We start from the raw sequence: 14367 nt of genomic DNA on the forward strand, positions 1-14367 counted from the left end.
AGTATCCTTATTTTTGATTGGTCTTTTCCTGTTTCCCTGCAAATAAATGCGGCGCAGTACCTTTATCTGGCCGCTAGGTGGGACGGGGGAGGCGACCGGTAAAATGATTTAAAATAATAGGCCTTTGTTTATGTTATTATTCGCGTTCTTTTAATATTTACTCTCTAAATGTATAATTATTGTAGCATATCGTTTTATATAAATTATCTTTCGTATGTATTACTGGCATATTTTCAGAGCTAAAGCTACTATTTACAAAAAAGAGTAATAACAAATACTCAAGTAATTATACTCCACTGCAGATGCCATATTGCACCGTATTTCCCTGTTTTAGGCTGTGTAAGGATATTGTTTACTTGCCCGTTTTATGCAACAATGAGCATGTGTTTTTGGATGAAATGCCAGACAATAGGGCCCTTGTTTAAAGACTGAATTGCTGAATGTTGGATGGCATCCCAGCACATCTGCCAATGTGGTGAGAAATGCATGTCAAAATCAGAGCAACAGCTGCACTGTCTGAGATTTCCTCAATGAAAACATATGTGGAACAACAATTTGTTTGAATGAGACATAGGCTATGTGAGTAATTCCCATTCATTTATTTTCTTTTTGTTTTAGTCCCTTTATTAATCAGGGGTCCCCACAGCGGAATGAACCACCTGCTTATGCAGCATATATTTTACGCAGCGGATGCCCTTTCAGCCGCAACCCATCAATGGGAAGCACCCATACACTCTTATTCACACACATACACTACGGACAATTTAGCTTTCCCAATTCACCCGCATGTCTTTGGACTTGTAGGGGAAACCGGAGCACCCACAGGAAACCCCATGTAAACACGGACAGAACATGCAAACCCCACACAGAAATGCCAACTGACCCAGCTTAGGCCTGAACCAGGGACCTTCTTGCTGTGAGGTGACAGCACTACACTGCGCCACCACGCCACCCTGAGTAATTCTCATTGAATAAAAATAATGAGATAAAAAGATTAAATACCCCACAGGCTAAAGACTGCATTATAGGTGAATTGAATTGAAAGCTAAATTGTCCGTAGAGTATGTGTGTGAATGAGTATATGGATGTTTCCCAGTACTGGGTTGCAGCTGGAAAGACATCCACTGTGTAAAACATAGGCTGAATAAGTTGGCGGTTCATTCTGCTATGGTGAGCTCTGAAATAGAGACTAAGCCGAAGGAAAATGAATAAATAAATATTGCTTTAAAAGCTCTGATAAAAAAGGGTCTTTAGCTAATAGTAGTTTTCCATTTCTACCAATTAATGAAGAGATTTGACAAACAAATGTATGCTTATTTATTGCTATTTGAGCAACTTATGGCTATTTTCTAGAAAGTAAGTTGGCAGTTCATTCTGCTGTGGCGACTTCTGATGATTTTTGCATCTGAAATAGCACATACTATTTAAAACAGAATGTGACGACAAGAAGAAAGCTGCTCATTCACACTCATACACACTCATACACTACGGACAATTTAGCTTACCCAATTCAACTATAGTGAATGTCTTTGGACAGTGGCCGAATCTGCAGTACCCGGAGGAAACCCATGCGTACTGGGAGAACATTCAAACTCCACAAAGAAACGCCAACTGACACAGCCGAGGTTGAACTTGCAACCATTTTGCTGTAAGGCAAACATGTTACTTACTGTGCCACCATGCAACCCTTTTTATTTGTTTATTCATTTATTTTTATTATACCATTTGAATCTTTAGATTCTATGCAAGTACATAGTTGGCAACTGCCTGAAATAACTAATTTTATGGTGGTGTTTTCCTACGTGCATTAAAAAAATGTATGTTTTTATCGCAAACTATCCATAATAAAACCCCAAACAATTTCTGCATCTCAAATCACATAGTATTTAAAACAGAATGTAACACAAGAAGAAGGCTGCATCTGAAATAGCACACTCTCTTGGGTAAGCACTTGTTTTAAATAAATAATTACTTTGCAACTGTTTTATAAAGTAATAATTTATGTAATTTGAATGTAATATGGATGTAGTCAGCTACATTGCCATGTTGTCACTGTTATTTATTTATTTATTTATTTACTTTTTTAAAATTAAATATTAGAGTATATGTAAGTATGTTGTGAATTTCCTGAATTAATTTGTAATGTGACTGTAGATAATATTTATTTTAAAGTACAAATTATAAAGCTCAATAAACCATAACTTTTTTCAAAACATAATTTTTAGTGTGTTCAAATTATTTATATATTATTTAATTAATTAATAACAAACATAGACAATCCAATTTTACACACACACACACACACAAAAACACAATGATAGTAACAATGATAATAACAGATCAGGTTAAAAATATAAACACACATAAAAAAATAAAAAATAAAATAAAGAGAGAAACAAAAGCAAAGAAAAGTAAAAGAAAAAAATAACGATACATTCATACCCTGTTAATTTTTCTAAAATAATTGTCAAAATAATCTAAGAATCTATCACTTTTCTTGTTATTAACCAGTCTAAGAGATTTAATAAAAACATCAATTTAAATTAAAAAATGTGAAAAAGAAGGCTGCGAATTGAATAATTTTTGTTTGTGATAATACTTTCCATACAAAATAAAAAAGGTAATAATGTAGTTCTCTGATAAATCAGTTTTACTTTTATAGTAACAAATAATATCTTGTATAGTTTAAAGGGTCTGGAAAAAGCAATAATTACCTATATGGAGATATAAGCTATTCCAAATGCTTTTTGTGTTTTCACATTGAAAAAAAAAATGTGAATCAGCGTTTCGTCTTCAGTTTTACAAAATGTGCATGAACTATCAACCTCCAAATACTTTGCCAAAGTACTATTCACTAGATATATTTTATGAAGAATTTTATAGTGTGTTAAAAGTTGTGCCAAATACAGGAAATACGTCATGCAAGTAGACAAGTGCGAGTGTGTGCAGAGGCAGAGCCCTTACTGAGCGAATCAGTGAACAAGTTCAAAAGATTCGAGTCACTGAAATGAATCAAACTCCTCGGCATTACTGGGCATAAGCAGATAGAATGGTTTTGGATAATCCTCGCATATCAGCATCGCCCGGTTACGCGCATACGTCATCTCTATCTTCTCTTGCAGACTCATGGACTGAAGCAGCAGCAGCACCGCCACCGTCGCATCCAACTGAAGTAAACCGGAGCGACAAAACTGTACAGCAGTGACAATTATAGGAAAAACGTCCAGCCTAAAACAGGTACAATTTGCGGACTCGTTCGGCTTTCTGGGTATATCATTTTAGACGGTCGCCCGCCTGTTTCATTAGCTTCTGTGTTACCTTGTCGGTTTTATATAACCGTTTCATTGATATGAGCTTAAACGCCGTGTGCTGGACTGTAAATGTAAGAATTTCTCCACTGGGATGGCCACTTGTAGCTGTCATGTCTAGATATGTCATGTGGGTATGATATGCTAGGCTATGTGTTTTGATATGATGTTATAAATCGAGTACACGTGACATCAAGGACGACACCGGGTAGCCGCAGTACATTTATGTTTTATTCATTTTTACGTGATATAAACTATTAAATTTATGCTCTAGTTTACAGTTTTTGGTCATGGTTGTGTGGAATAAACGTGCAGAACTTGAGTTAAATTAAGGCAAACCTAGCTTTTTTGTTCAATATCATTGATGTTGTTTCAGTTTGCCTTTATTGTGAGGATGATGAATAGATTTGACTTGTGGAAATCAATGTTGCAGTAAAAAAAAATCTATGATTTTATATAAGAGCATTTAGTCAGTGCAGCAATGTTTTTATAGCAATCATATTTGATAGATTTTTTAAAAGGTTTACAATTGAGCCCCCAAAAATTTAATGTATTCTGTTTTTTTCCACCATCCTTCAAACTAGTTTCATTCTTTTGTCAGCAAGAACTTTTTAAATGTTTAAAATATAATACAATTTAATATGATGACTAATTATTCTTTAAAGTTGAGGTTAGAGTAAATGTTTTATTTTTACATCAATACAGTATATATTGTGCTGAATGATAATGGAAAGTTGTTTCGCCCATGTATTGCTATTACATTTTGACAAGTTATTGAAACATTGAAGTAGACACTTTATTTGCATTTGCTTTGCATTTGGATTCAAATTTGCTTATGTTAAAATTCAGTGTTCGCTGAGCAACAAAATATGTATTGCACTCGTATATCTGTATTACAGACAGAAAAGCCCTAAATTTGCTAGAATAAAATTCAGTGTTCATTTGAAATAATATTAAATATTAATATTTTAATACATTACTTTTGCATGCAAGTAATTGGGATACCTACAGTTGAAGTCAGAATTATTAGCCCCCCTGCTTATTTTTTCTCCAATTTTTGTTTAACGGAGAGAAGATTTTTTTCAACACATTTCTAAATATAATCGTTTTAATAACTAGTTTCTAATAAATGATTTATTTGATCTTTGCCATAATGACAGTAAATAATATTTTATTGGATATTTTTTAACAAACGTGCTTTTTTACAGCTTAAAGTGATATTTAAAGGCTTAACCAGGTTAACTAGGCAGGTTAGAGTAAATAGACAAATTATTGTATAATAATAGTTTGTTCTGTAGACTATCACACACACAAAAAAAGTTGACCTTAAAATGGGTTTTAAAAAATTAAAAACTGCTTTTATACTAGCCAAAGTAAAACAATTTAGAATTTCTCCAGAAGAAAAAAAAAACATTAGACATACTGTGAAAATTTCCTTGATCTTTTAAACATCATTTGAGAAATAATAATAAAAAAAATTATAATTTAAAGGGGGGCTAATAATTCTGACTTCAACTGCATATTATACAGAAAACAGGCACAGCTATCTCCACACCATTCAACAACTATCTTGTTCTTTGTTGTGTAAAAAGGTGTATGCTCTACAGTAAAAATGCTGAGTTATCTTCAACTTATTCAGCAAGAAGGTCGCTAGTTTTAGTCCCGGTTGGGCCAGGTGTAGAGTCTACACTCTGTGTAGAGTTGGCATGTTCTCCTCATGTTCATGTGGGTTTCCTCCAGGTTCTCCGGTTTCCCCCATAGACCAAAAACATGCAGTATAAGTGACCTGGATAAACCTCAATTGGCTGTAGTGTGTGAATGAGAGAGTGTTTGTGTGTTTTCCAGCACTGGGGCTTGTACTAAATTTAGTTGTATTTTTGTCTTTTTCATTATTTATTAAGTCTATGTGGTTTTAAATGTTTTTTATTTTATTTTGTGTTTTATTTTTTTGAGTGAAATTCAAGTAATTCAGTAATTCAAAAAAGCAGTATTTCCTATAGGCAACAACCTAAAATAAACTACATTTATTGTAAGTTAATTAGTTTTTCCTGCAATTTCAAAAATATGTATTTTTTTCATTCATTTATTCATTTTCTTTTCGGCCCAGTCCCTTTATTTATCTGGGGTTGCCAGAGCAGAATGAACCATCGACCTATCCAGCACACAGTATGTTTTACGCAGCGGATCCCCTTCCAGCCACAAGTAACCTAACACTGGGAAAAATCCATACACACTTCTTCTTCTGTACCGCATGTCTTTGGACTTGTGGGGGAAACGGGAGCACCTGGAGGAAACCCACACGAACACTGGGAGAACATGCAAACTCCACACAAGAATGCCAACTGACCCAGCCGAGGCTTAAACCAGTGACCTACTGTATTTGCAGTGAGGCTACGGCGCTACTCACTGTGCCGCTGCGTTGCCCTTTGTTTTTGCTCTGTTTAATTTAATTTAATAAAAAAAAAATACATTTTATAGTTTGTATTGCTTTTTGTGTTGGTTTGACATTTTAATACAGTATTAAAACTAAATAAAAATAATATGAGAAATATTTCTTTGGCAATAAAATTAAATATATTTTTTTGCTTTATAAATGTAGTTTATATTTAATTTCACTTAACTTTAAAAAGAATAAAAATAGTACATGTTTTGGTATAGCCACGTTACATAAAGTCATTTGGAAAAGAATTGAGCATTTTATGCGAAATCCAACACTATTTTTAAAAATTTCCCTCTTATTTTAGTACAGTGAATCAGCTCTGTAATGATGACCTCCTTTAGGGTGTTTCTCCACACAGTGGCATCATTTTAAAGGCAGAATGACTGTGCTGAGATGATAACATGAGCTAAATATAACCGTGAGCTCAGGGAAGACCGTCCTTACATCCCATCCCTGATAATTAGTTCAACAAAATTCGAGATAATCTTGCAGATTTGTGCCACATCTGTTTTGATATTTACATGGATTCCCAAATTGATAATAAATCACCAATATTTCATTATACTATTTGGTATAAAATTAATTTCTTTACAGTTCACTAGTTTGTGGTGTTTTCAGGTGAGCACGGTCACCTTCCAGGATATCCACGGGGTCTTATATGTCTTTAATCACAAAAGCTAAATTTTAGGTTTTAAAAAGTCCTAAATCTACTGAAATGTTGTGTTGTAGGTCTTAAATCTTTTTTGAAAAAGTTTTAATTTTCCTTTGTTCATGGATAGCTGGCCATTTACACCACCAACAATCCACCTCAATTAAACTTTTTTTTTTTTTTAAATAGCATTTATTTTTACTTTCCTTACAGTAACATTTGCTTAAAAAAAAGTTTTCTATTTATTTACTGCTAAGGATACTGACCTGACCTATTTTTTTAATTATTATTGTAGACTGAAGTAATTGACAGCTATGTTTTGTTCTATTCTTGGTAAGAGTTATAGAGTTTGTGAATAAATACATTTGAAAATGTAAAAAAAATCAAAGATTATTATTATTATTATTATTATTATTATTATTATTATTATTACTACTACTACTATGATTATTGTTGTTGTTGTTGTATTGTTAAATGTATAAAATTGTAATAATTTTTGATGGGGCAAGTGAAAATCTTTTCTATCTGGGATATTCAAATAACATTCTTAGCATCTAGCCCTTTCTTAGCATCTAGCATCTTAGCATCTAGATTGTGTTCATAATGGTCTTAAAATGTCTTAAAATCACTTAAATTTAACTTTGTGAAACCTGCAGAAACCCTGCCTTCAGCACGCAGTTAGTAAACTAAAAATGGTGGCATCCCGAAAAAGACTCGTACATTTATGACAGTTTTTCATTAAACTGTTGGTCAGTTTATTTATTTAATAATCCCATTTTGCCATGTAGCAATAAATCCATAATGAGATAAACAAATAGAGAAGTATTTCTGTTAAGGTAAAACAGATATTGCCAAAGTTTTCTTTGGGGGCATAATTTAAAGTTGCAATGTATCACAGAATATCTAAATATATTTAAAATTGCAATAACATTGTATAATGATTATGACACATATCAGGATAGCATTGTATAGTGGGGACTCTAAAATTAAAATTAATTCACATTTTATTTTCACACAACATAAAAAAGAATAGATTCAATTAGAAATGCATCACTTAGAAATGCATGAGATCGCAGATGTGAGACTGAATAAACAGTCTCTCATCCAAGCTTATCCTCTTATTGAGCTCAGATTATATGCCACCTCATGTAATCTTTACATTGTTTGGGATTCCTAATGGTTTGTTCAAATGCTGACTAGTAATAGAAACAGTTGTTTGACATTTATGGATTGCATTCAGAGCTTTGGGATCAGTAAAAACATGTTCAGTGTTTTTAAAAGATGTCTATTTCTGCTGCAAATCTGGACAGTTTGAATGGAATTGCTAATTTGACTGACCAGTGAAAACAAACATGAATCCATGAATAAATAAATTAATGAAATAACAAAATAAAACATAATTCATATTTTTAACTTTCACAAATCCCCCAAAAATTTGGAACCTGCATGTGGCCCAGTAGTAAGTCAAAAAAAAAAAAAAAAAAAAATTAATTGCATTATAAAAAATACATTTTCATGCATCATGATACATTTTTATATTTTCTATCACACAAATGCAATCAAAATATATAACATGAACATTTAATTGAACTTTCTGAAAATTTAAATGAGACATACATAAACAAAATATTAATATCTATGCATAACTGTGGCTCTTACGCCCCATTCACACAGGGCTTCAGCGTCAACGCTTGACTGAAGGCGTGTCTGAAGTTGGGGCTAACGCGATCGTCGTAGCAGCGCCAACCAATGAAATTCAGTTAGGAATAGGCCACTGTCTAGCTGGTGTATTTGCATAAAGCGATCTGATTGGCTGAAGCTTCCAATGCAGTTGATGCAGGATCCACAATGCAGGATGCACAATGCAGTTTGGCAACGCCTGAAGTTACCATTAAAAGTGAATGGGAAGCGTTGACGCTGACGCCCCGTGTAAATGGTGCGTTAAAGGGACAGTTCACCCGACAAATTAACCAAAATACATAGCATGATCATTTAATTGAACTTTCTGAAAATTTAATTGAGACCTCCACTAATAAAATATTAATATCTGTATATACTGTATAAGTGTGACTCTCAAAGAACAGTGTTGTGCTCTTTACTTCTGTTCAATTCATAAAGGTTTGGAACCACTTGAGTTTGAGTAAACTTTCATTTATAGGTGAACTGTCCCTTTTATACTCTTTTTAAACTAAATAAAAGAACAATAAATAAAAGAAACACTTTTTTATTGTTCAAAGAAAAAGACATACATTTTTTATGCTACAGTGATTTGTCAATTGGCAAACAAAATGCCAATAAAATTCAGCCCCATTGGTGTATTAAATATGGTCATTAAATCCAAAATGACCTCAATGTGAAATGCAATCAAATTGAAGTTTTTAATTGGTTGTATATCTTAAAAAGACACTAATGTGTAATTTTGGCTAAAAACTGCAAATATTCAGGGTCAAATCTGGTTAAAACCATGGATTTTTATGTTGAAAGACTATTAACTCCAAGTCACAGCACGTTTAAATAAAAGCTCTCTCTTTGGCAGGCACTGCTATGTTGAAACGTGTTAGATATGACTGATGTCGAGGTGACGTATGAAGACTTCATCGCCTCTGGAAGGACCGGCAGACGCAATGCTGTACACGACATCCTGGGATCCTCTGGTGGGCTGGACGCTAGCGGACTCTCCCAAACGCTGTCTGAGCTCAGCATCGGCAAACCAGGTCACTACAGTCTCCTTAACTAATCACAAACAACATGAGAGCCGGTCATGTAATATGGCACTGAGAGGCAGGGTGCCCATCAATAATATATTAGACACGCCTGCTTTGGGCAAACTAGAGGTTTTAGAGGGCATGTTAGTGGCTTCCCCCAACAGTTTTAGCTCAAGACAAACATTGATGTGTTTTTATCAAATATAGGCCTGTTTTAGCTGAGGGCATTTCTGGAAAAAAGCAGAGCAGCTACTGCTAAACAGCCTGCTTTGCCATAGGGCATTGAAGATATGCTAGTTATCTTGACCTAACAAAGCCAACATGCTGGAATTCTCTTTAAGCTTTTTCTGAAACAACTTTTTTTCAGTGTTTAAGCTACAACCTCCAAACTTGAGTCAGACATTTAAGATGCTAACTCGGTATATGTTATATATTTTATAACTGATCAGACTTGCAGTTTTGTAAAAACAACTATTATAATGACAAAAACAATCCTGTAGACTTTTAGGAGTGTGTTAATACTTTGAACATTAAGGGCCCTATCATACACCCGGCGCAATGTGGCGCAAGGCACATCGCAATAGTCTTTTGGTAGTCGGTAGTTTGGTTTTGGTAGTCATTTTGAGGCGTTGCGCTACGCTGTTTAAATAACAAATGCATTAGCGCTCATTTGTGCTAAAAAGGAAGGCGTTCGGAGGCGCACTGCTGGCGCGTTGCAATTTTGAGAAACTAAAATATATTTTTCATTAGACCAAAACAAACCCGGTCTAAACTCTGGCGCAGAGTTGCGCCTCGCTTACGCACTGCTTGATACGCAAAAGAGAGCAATAGTGCAAATATCTTTACATATGAAAAAAATTAAATATTAAGGATATATATAGGATATCATACAAATAGATATTAGATATAAGTATAAAGGATTAAAATATTACAAAACATATTATTTTCTAGCCTACATAAATATGAAAAAATTACTGCTTTTATGTCTTCTTCATCTCGGGAGGCTTTTTCAGTTCATTCATAACAATTTGCTTTTGTATAATGTTATTATTATTAGCAGTATTATTTATTATATCCATATTTACATTTGTTTTATTAAAAACAAGCTTAGATTTGCCCACCTGTCAAGTTTTAGACCATATGGGGCACAGCATGTGTTTTAGGATATAACTCAGGTTTTTGAGCACATTTTGTTATTGTTGTTCATTTATTCGTTTGCTGGAAATTAGAACTGAATTTAGAAATAGTTTTGAAACAAATCTTTGCGCTTAACTAACAAAATTATTTATTTATAGACTAATTGATGTCTGTGCGTAAAGGTTTCCCCATCCAAGAGCGAATGTGAAAGTACATCTATTATCTCTCATTCTCACGCAGTAGATGCTCTGTTTAACAGTTTTATGTAAAAAAAAAAAAAAACGTTAACTGTTAACTGTTTGCTAGTGAAATGCTCATTTTTTCCACTTAGACTTATTTTGTGTCCTGTAAATAGCGAATGCGCTCTTGGCACGATGCTGCTGGCTCTTAAAGGGAATGGGAGATGAGACTCTGATTGGTTTATTCTCAAAACAAACCTATAACTCATTAAGAAAATAAACTCAAGCCTTTTAGACCATGCGCCACGGCGCAAAGCAGATTTTCCTGTCCTTAAATTAGCAAAAACGCGTTCTGACATGCCCTGAAAGCGTTTGCACCCTGCGTTTTGCGCTCTGCGCATGGACTGTCAAAATAGAGCCCCAATTCTAGAAATAAATTTAACACATCCACCAATTCAAGACATTTTGATCTCACTGTTATCCATCCATATATCATTAGCAAAGCTTTGCAACTACTCTAAGCAACATGCTGTTAGCACCATGCTAAATCAAATTAATAATATACCAATCATCATAGAGGGATCATGGTCATTTACGACCATTCATGTTTAGGTGTGTGCAATATAGAGAGGAAATACATTTTACAATATTTTTTGACTCAAACATCTGTCAACAGATAATTTAACAAAAAATGTTTTGAACATCTAAAGGCAGTCCATAAATCCTTGGGTCCAAAATTACTAATTAAAACTTTTTCTGTTAATCTTCATATCTCTTACAATACATGCTAGCTTCATACTAGAACAGGGGTATCAATCTCAGTTCCTGGAGGGCCACAGCCCTGCACAGTTTAGTTCAAACACCTTTTTTGTCCCCATAGACTTCCATTCATACGCACACAAATGTGTAAGACTGGAAATACAAGCTTGTGTGACAAGTATCGCATTGCAAAGTTCAAGCTTGGTGTACTCTGACCTGTGAAATCGCATCACTTGACTGCGTGAGACCAATCGAGGATCAAAACATGACCTCTCTGGACGGAAATTTTAAATATGGACCAATCGCTCACTTAAATGTCTGAACACCTTGATTAGTCACGCCCCTTTTTGCAGTGCCGTACTACAGAATTTTGCAAGCTTAAACTCTAGTGTGACCGCAGCTTTACCTGTAGAGGACTCAGTTGATCAGTTAAAGTTGATCAGGTGTGTTTAATTAGGCTTGGAACTAAACTGTGCAGAGTTGCGGCCCTCCAGGAACTGAATTGACTGTCAGACATCAAGCTCAAATGTTGTTTAACTTTAAGACCATGCTAATTCATGCTAGCGTACTAATTCATGCTAGATATTTGCTGTCAACATACATGCTTACAGTGTAATAACCATGCTAGAAACGTGTCATAGATATTTGCATTAGATGTCGCCTACCTTGTTGCCAAGCTGCAGTGGAGGACGTATATACAAATATTTATGATCCGGAGTTTTCCCGATAGTCATTATGCAATTATTATTTTTTTCAATTACGAAAATTGTAATTTTTCATCGATGAATAAGTGACCGCACGGGCATTCCTGACAAAAAGCATGTGTTTGGAAATGTACTATCCTCCCTCCCTGTTAAATTTGATCTAATCCATGTCCTGAAACACACCCCCTCTCCCCCGCTCACTTTTCATTCTAAAAGTCCAGCATCTTCATGTTGTCACACTGTCTTGACTAGCGCGGTTGTTAATCAAACATTTATCAGAATCCGAAAGAGCTTTGCCAGGTAATGATTACACATATGAGGTATTTGTTTTTGTGACAGTACAACAGTATAACTAAAGCACAGTTTAACAGGCTAAATGAATGACAAACATCCTAGAAACATACGATGTTAGCATCGTGATAATTGACTTCTGCTGACTTCAACCTTTTTAAAACTTTCAGATCTGGCTTTTCAATGCCAACATTTGCCATAAAACTTTACAAACTTTAATTTTCATTAAAACTGTTTTATTTAAACATCGTGATTTCTGTTTGTGCTTTCACCAACAACACTCTCTAATTTTTTCCTCTTTGGGATGCAGGGAATGATGAAGAGAAAGACCAGCGCTCGACTGATTCTGAACCGAAGCAGGAAGAAGCTAATGGTGAAGGCACGTAAAAGACTTCAGTGAAATAATAAAGTAGGAAAACCCCCTCTAGTGGCAGATTTTAGGCATGGAGGGGTTGATACTGAAACAAGCGGAGAATCCCTCTCCCTCATGGATCCAGACGGAGGAGACTTTGCTATGGGGAAGCTAATGTGAAAGGCTGGGCCTTACGAATCGCAGCACAATGGTTTTTATAAATCCATTGCTGCTTTTGCTGAAGTAGGTATGACTTTTACTTAGAAGTTCACTTTAGTTGTTTTGGTAGATGGACTGGTGGGGATTTGGGTCAGAAATAGACATTCAAATGGTGGAGATCACAGGATCTGATATTGAACAATACTCACTGCTCTTGTGGTTTCAGATTCACTTATTAACTGCCAGAGTAGCGCAGCTAATACGCACTTAATACACTGTCATTTTATAGATGTAGTGTTGTAATAGTAATATCAGATTTTGATAATAAATAGTGCTGTGTCTTTGATATCTTCGGTTTATGTTGATATTCACATAATCTGTAAGTGCTGCATTTTTGTTAAACACTCAGAATTCATAAAAAAAGCTACAGTTTATGATGGTTTTGCATGGCACCTGACAGAATATGTGTTTAACTGTTCACATCCCGCAGAGCACTAGTCATTTGTGATCTGACCATTTGCAGTGTGTGCTGATGATAATTCCTTGAGTGTTTTATATTACGCATTATGAAATCCAGCTTGATTTGAAGTCCTGACTGACACTGCCTATTAACCCTTTTAAAAATGTGTTCAATAGAGCCTGCCAAACCTCTGCCCATATTTTGTCTTCCAGTTGTTAATTCTATGTCCTCAATTTTGCATTATTATATGTGATGATATTTTCATCTGTGGGTACATAAATATTTGAATAAATTTAAGAAATGTTTGGGAAAAAATGTTTCCTATTGTTTATTTAAGCTTCTCCATGTAGATTTTTTAATAGATTTTATTAAATTAGTGTAATACATTAATTCATATTTTTAATTTAACTTATTATTTAATATTTATTTTAATATTTTATATGTGTGTTATGTTATATTTAGTTACGCTCTGTACTAATGGGAATGTTTTTTAATCTCTTAAATGTGTGCACAATTAAAATTAGAATGTTTATATTATAATCATATATAATTGTGTTTATATACAGTATGAAGAGTTCAGATGCAATTACCTTTTTTTTTTTTTTCTCAGCCCCCTACTGTACGTTTGTTCAAGTATTTCACTTTAAAGGCAATGAAAATAACTTATTCATCACTATAAAAGTAAAATTTCTAAGCCTACACTTAAGAGTCGGAGAAAAAGGCTAATTTTAGAATAAAATATCAAACAACATTTAGAGGTTTATATATATATATATATATATATATATATATATATATATATATATATATATATATATATATATATATATATATATATATATATATATATATATATATATATACAGTTGAAGTCAGAATTATTAGCCCCCTTCAAATTTTTTTCTTCTTTTTTAAATATTTTCCAAATGTTGTTTAACAGAGCAAGGAAATTTTCACAGTATGTCTGATAATATTTTTTTTTCTTCTGGAGGAAGTCTTACTTGTTTTATTTCGGCTAGAATAAAAGCATCTTTTAATTTTTTAAACACTATTCTAAGGACAAAATTTTTAGCCCCTTTAAGCTATACATATTTTTTTTTTCGATAATCTACAGAACAAACTATCATTATTCAATAACTTGCCTAATTCCCCTAACCCTAGACCATTTTGAGTTATGTGAACAATAACAATGGTCCTAAAGAATTTCCTTTTAATTTCCATAGC

At 33.8% G+C, this 14367-nt stretch overlaps 1 protein-coding gene across 2 annotated transcripts; it reads left to right on the forward strand.

The window, feature by feature from the left end:
• The first annotated feature begins 2912 nt into the window (after window positions 1-2912).
• Window positions 2913-13458, forward strand: si:dkey-7n6.2. 2 transcript variants are annotated; one of them, XM_073940412.1, is made up of 4 exons: window positions 3066-3237; window positions 5416-6744; window positions 6787-9111; window positions 12483-13458. In XM_073940412.1, exons 3-4 carry the CDS (start codon window positions 8961-8963, stop codon window positions 12557-12559), a joined length of 228 nt encoding a protein of 75 aa, XP_073796513.1. In that variant the 5' UTR covers window positions 3066-3237; window positions 5416-6744; window positions 6787-8960; the 3' UTR covers window positions 12560-13458. The 2 variants fall into 2 exon arrangements, with proteins under 2 accessions (NP_001186927.1, XP_073796513.1); NM_001199998.2 differs by lacking the exon at window positions 5416-6744 and having other exon boundaries at window positions 2913-3237; window positions 8934-9111.
• The last annotated feature ends 909 nt before the right edge of the window (window positions 13459-14367 follow it).

Source organism: Danio rerio, chromosome 24, assembly GCF_049306965.1.
Source record: "Danio rerio strain Tuebingen ecotype United States chromosome 24, GRCz12tu, whole genome shotgun sequence".
In the NCBI taxonomy this organism is placed as follows: domain Eukaryota; kingdom Metazoa; phylum Chordata; class Actinopteri; order Cypriniformes; family Danionidae; genus Danio; species Danio rerio.

Bases quoted from the DNA above. Each gene is read 5' to 3' on its own strand.
- si:dkey-7n6.2 (NM_001199998.2), top strand. From the start codon at position 8,961: ATGACTGATGTCGAGGTGACGTATGAAGACTTCATCGCCTCTGGAAGG. The intron at 9,112-12,482 runs GTCACTACAGTC...TTTGGGATGCAG, and splicing joins GCTCAGCATCGGCAAACCAG to GGAATGATGAAGAGAAAGAC.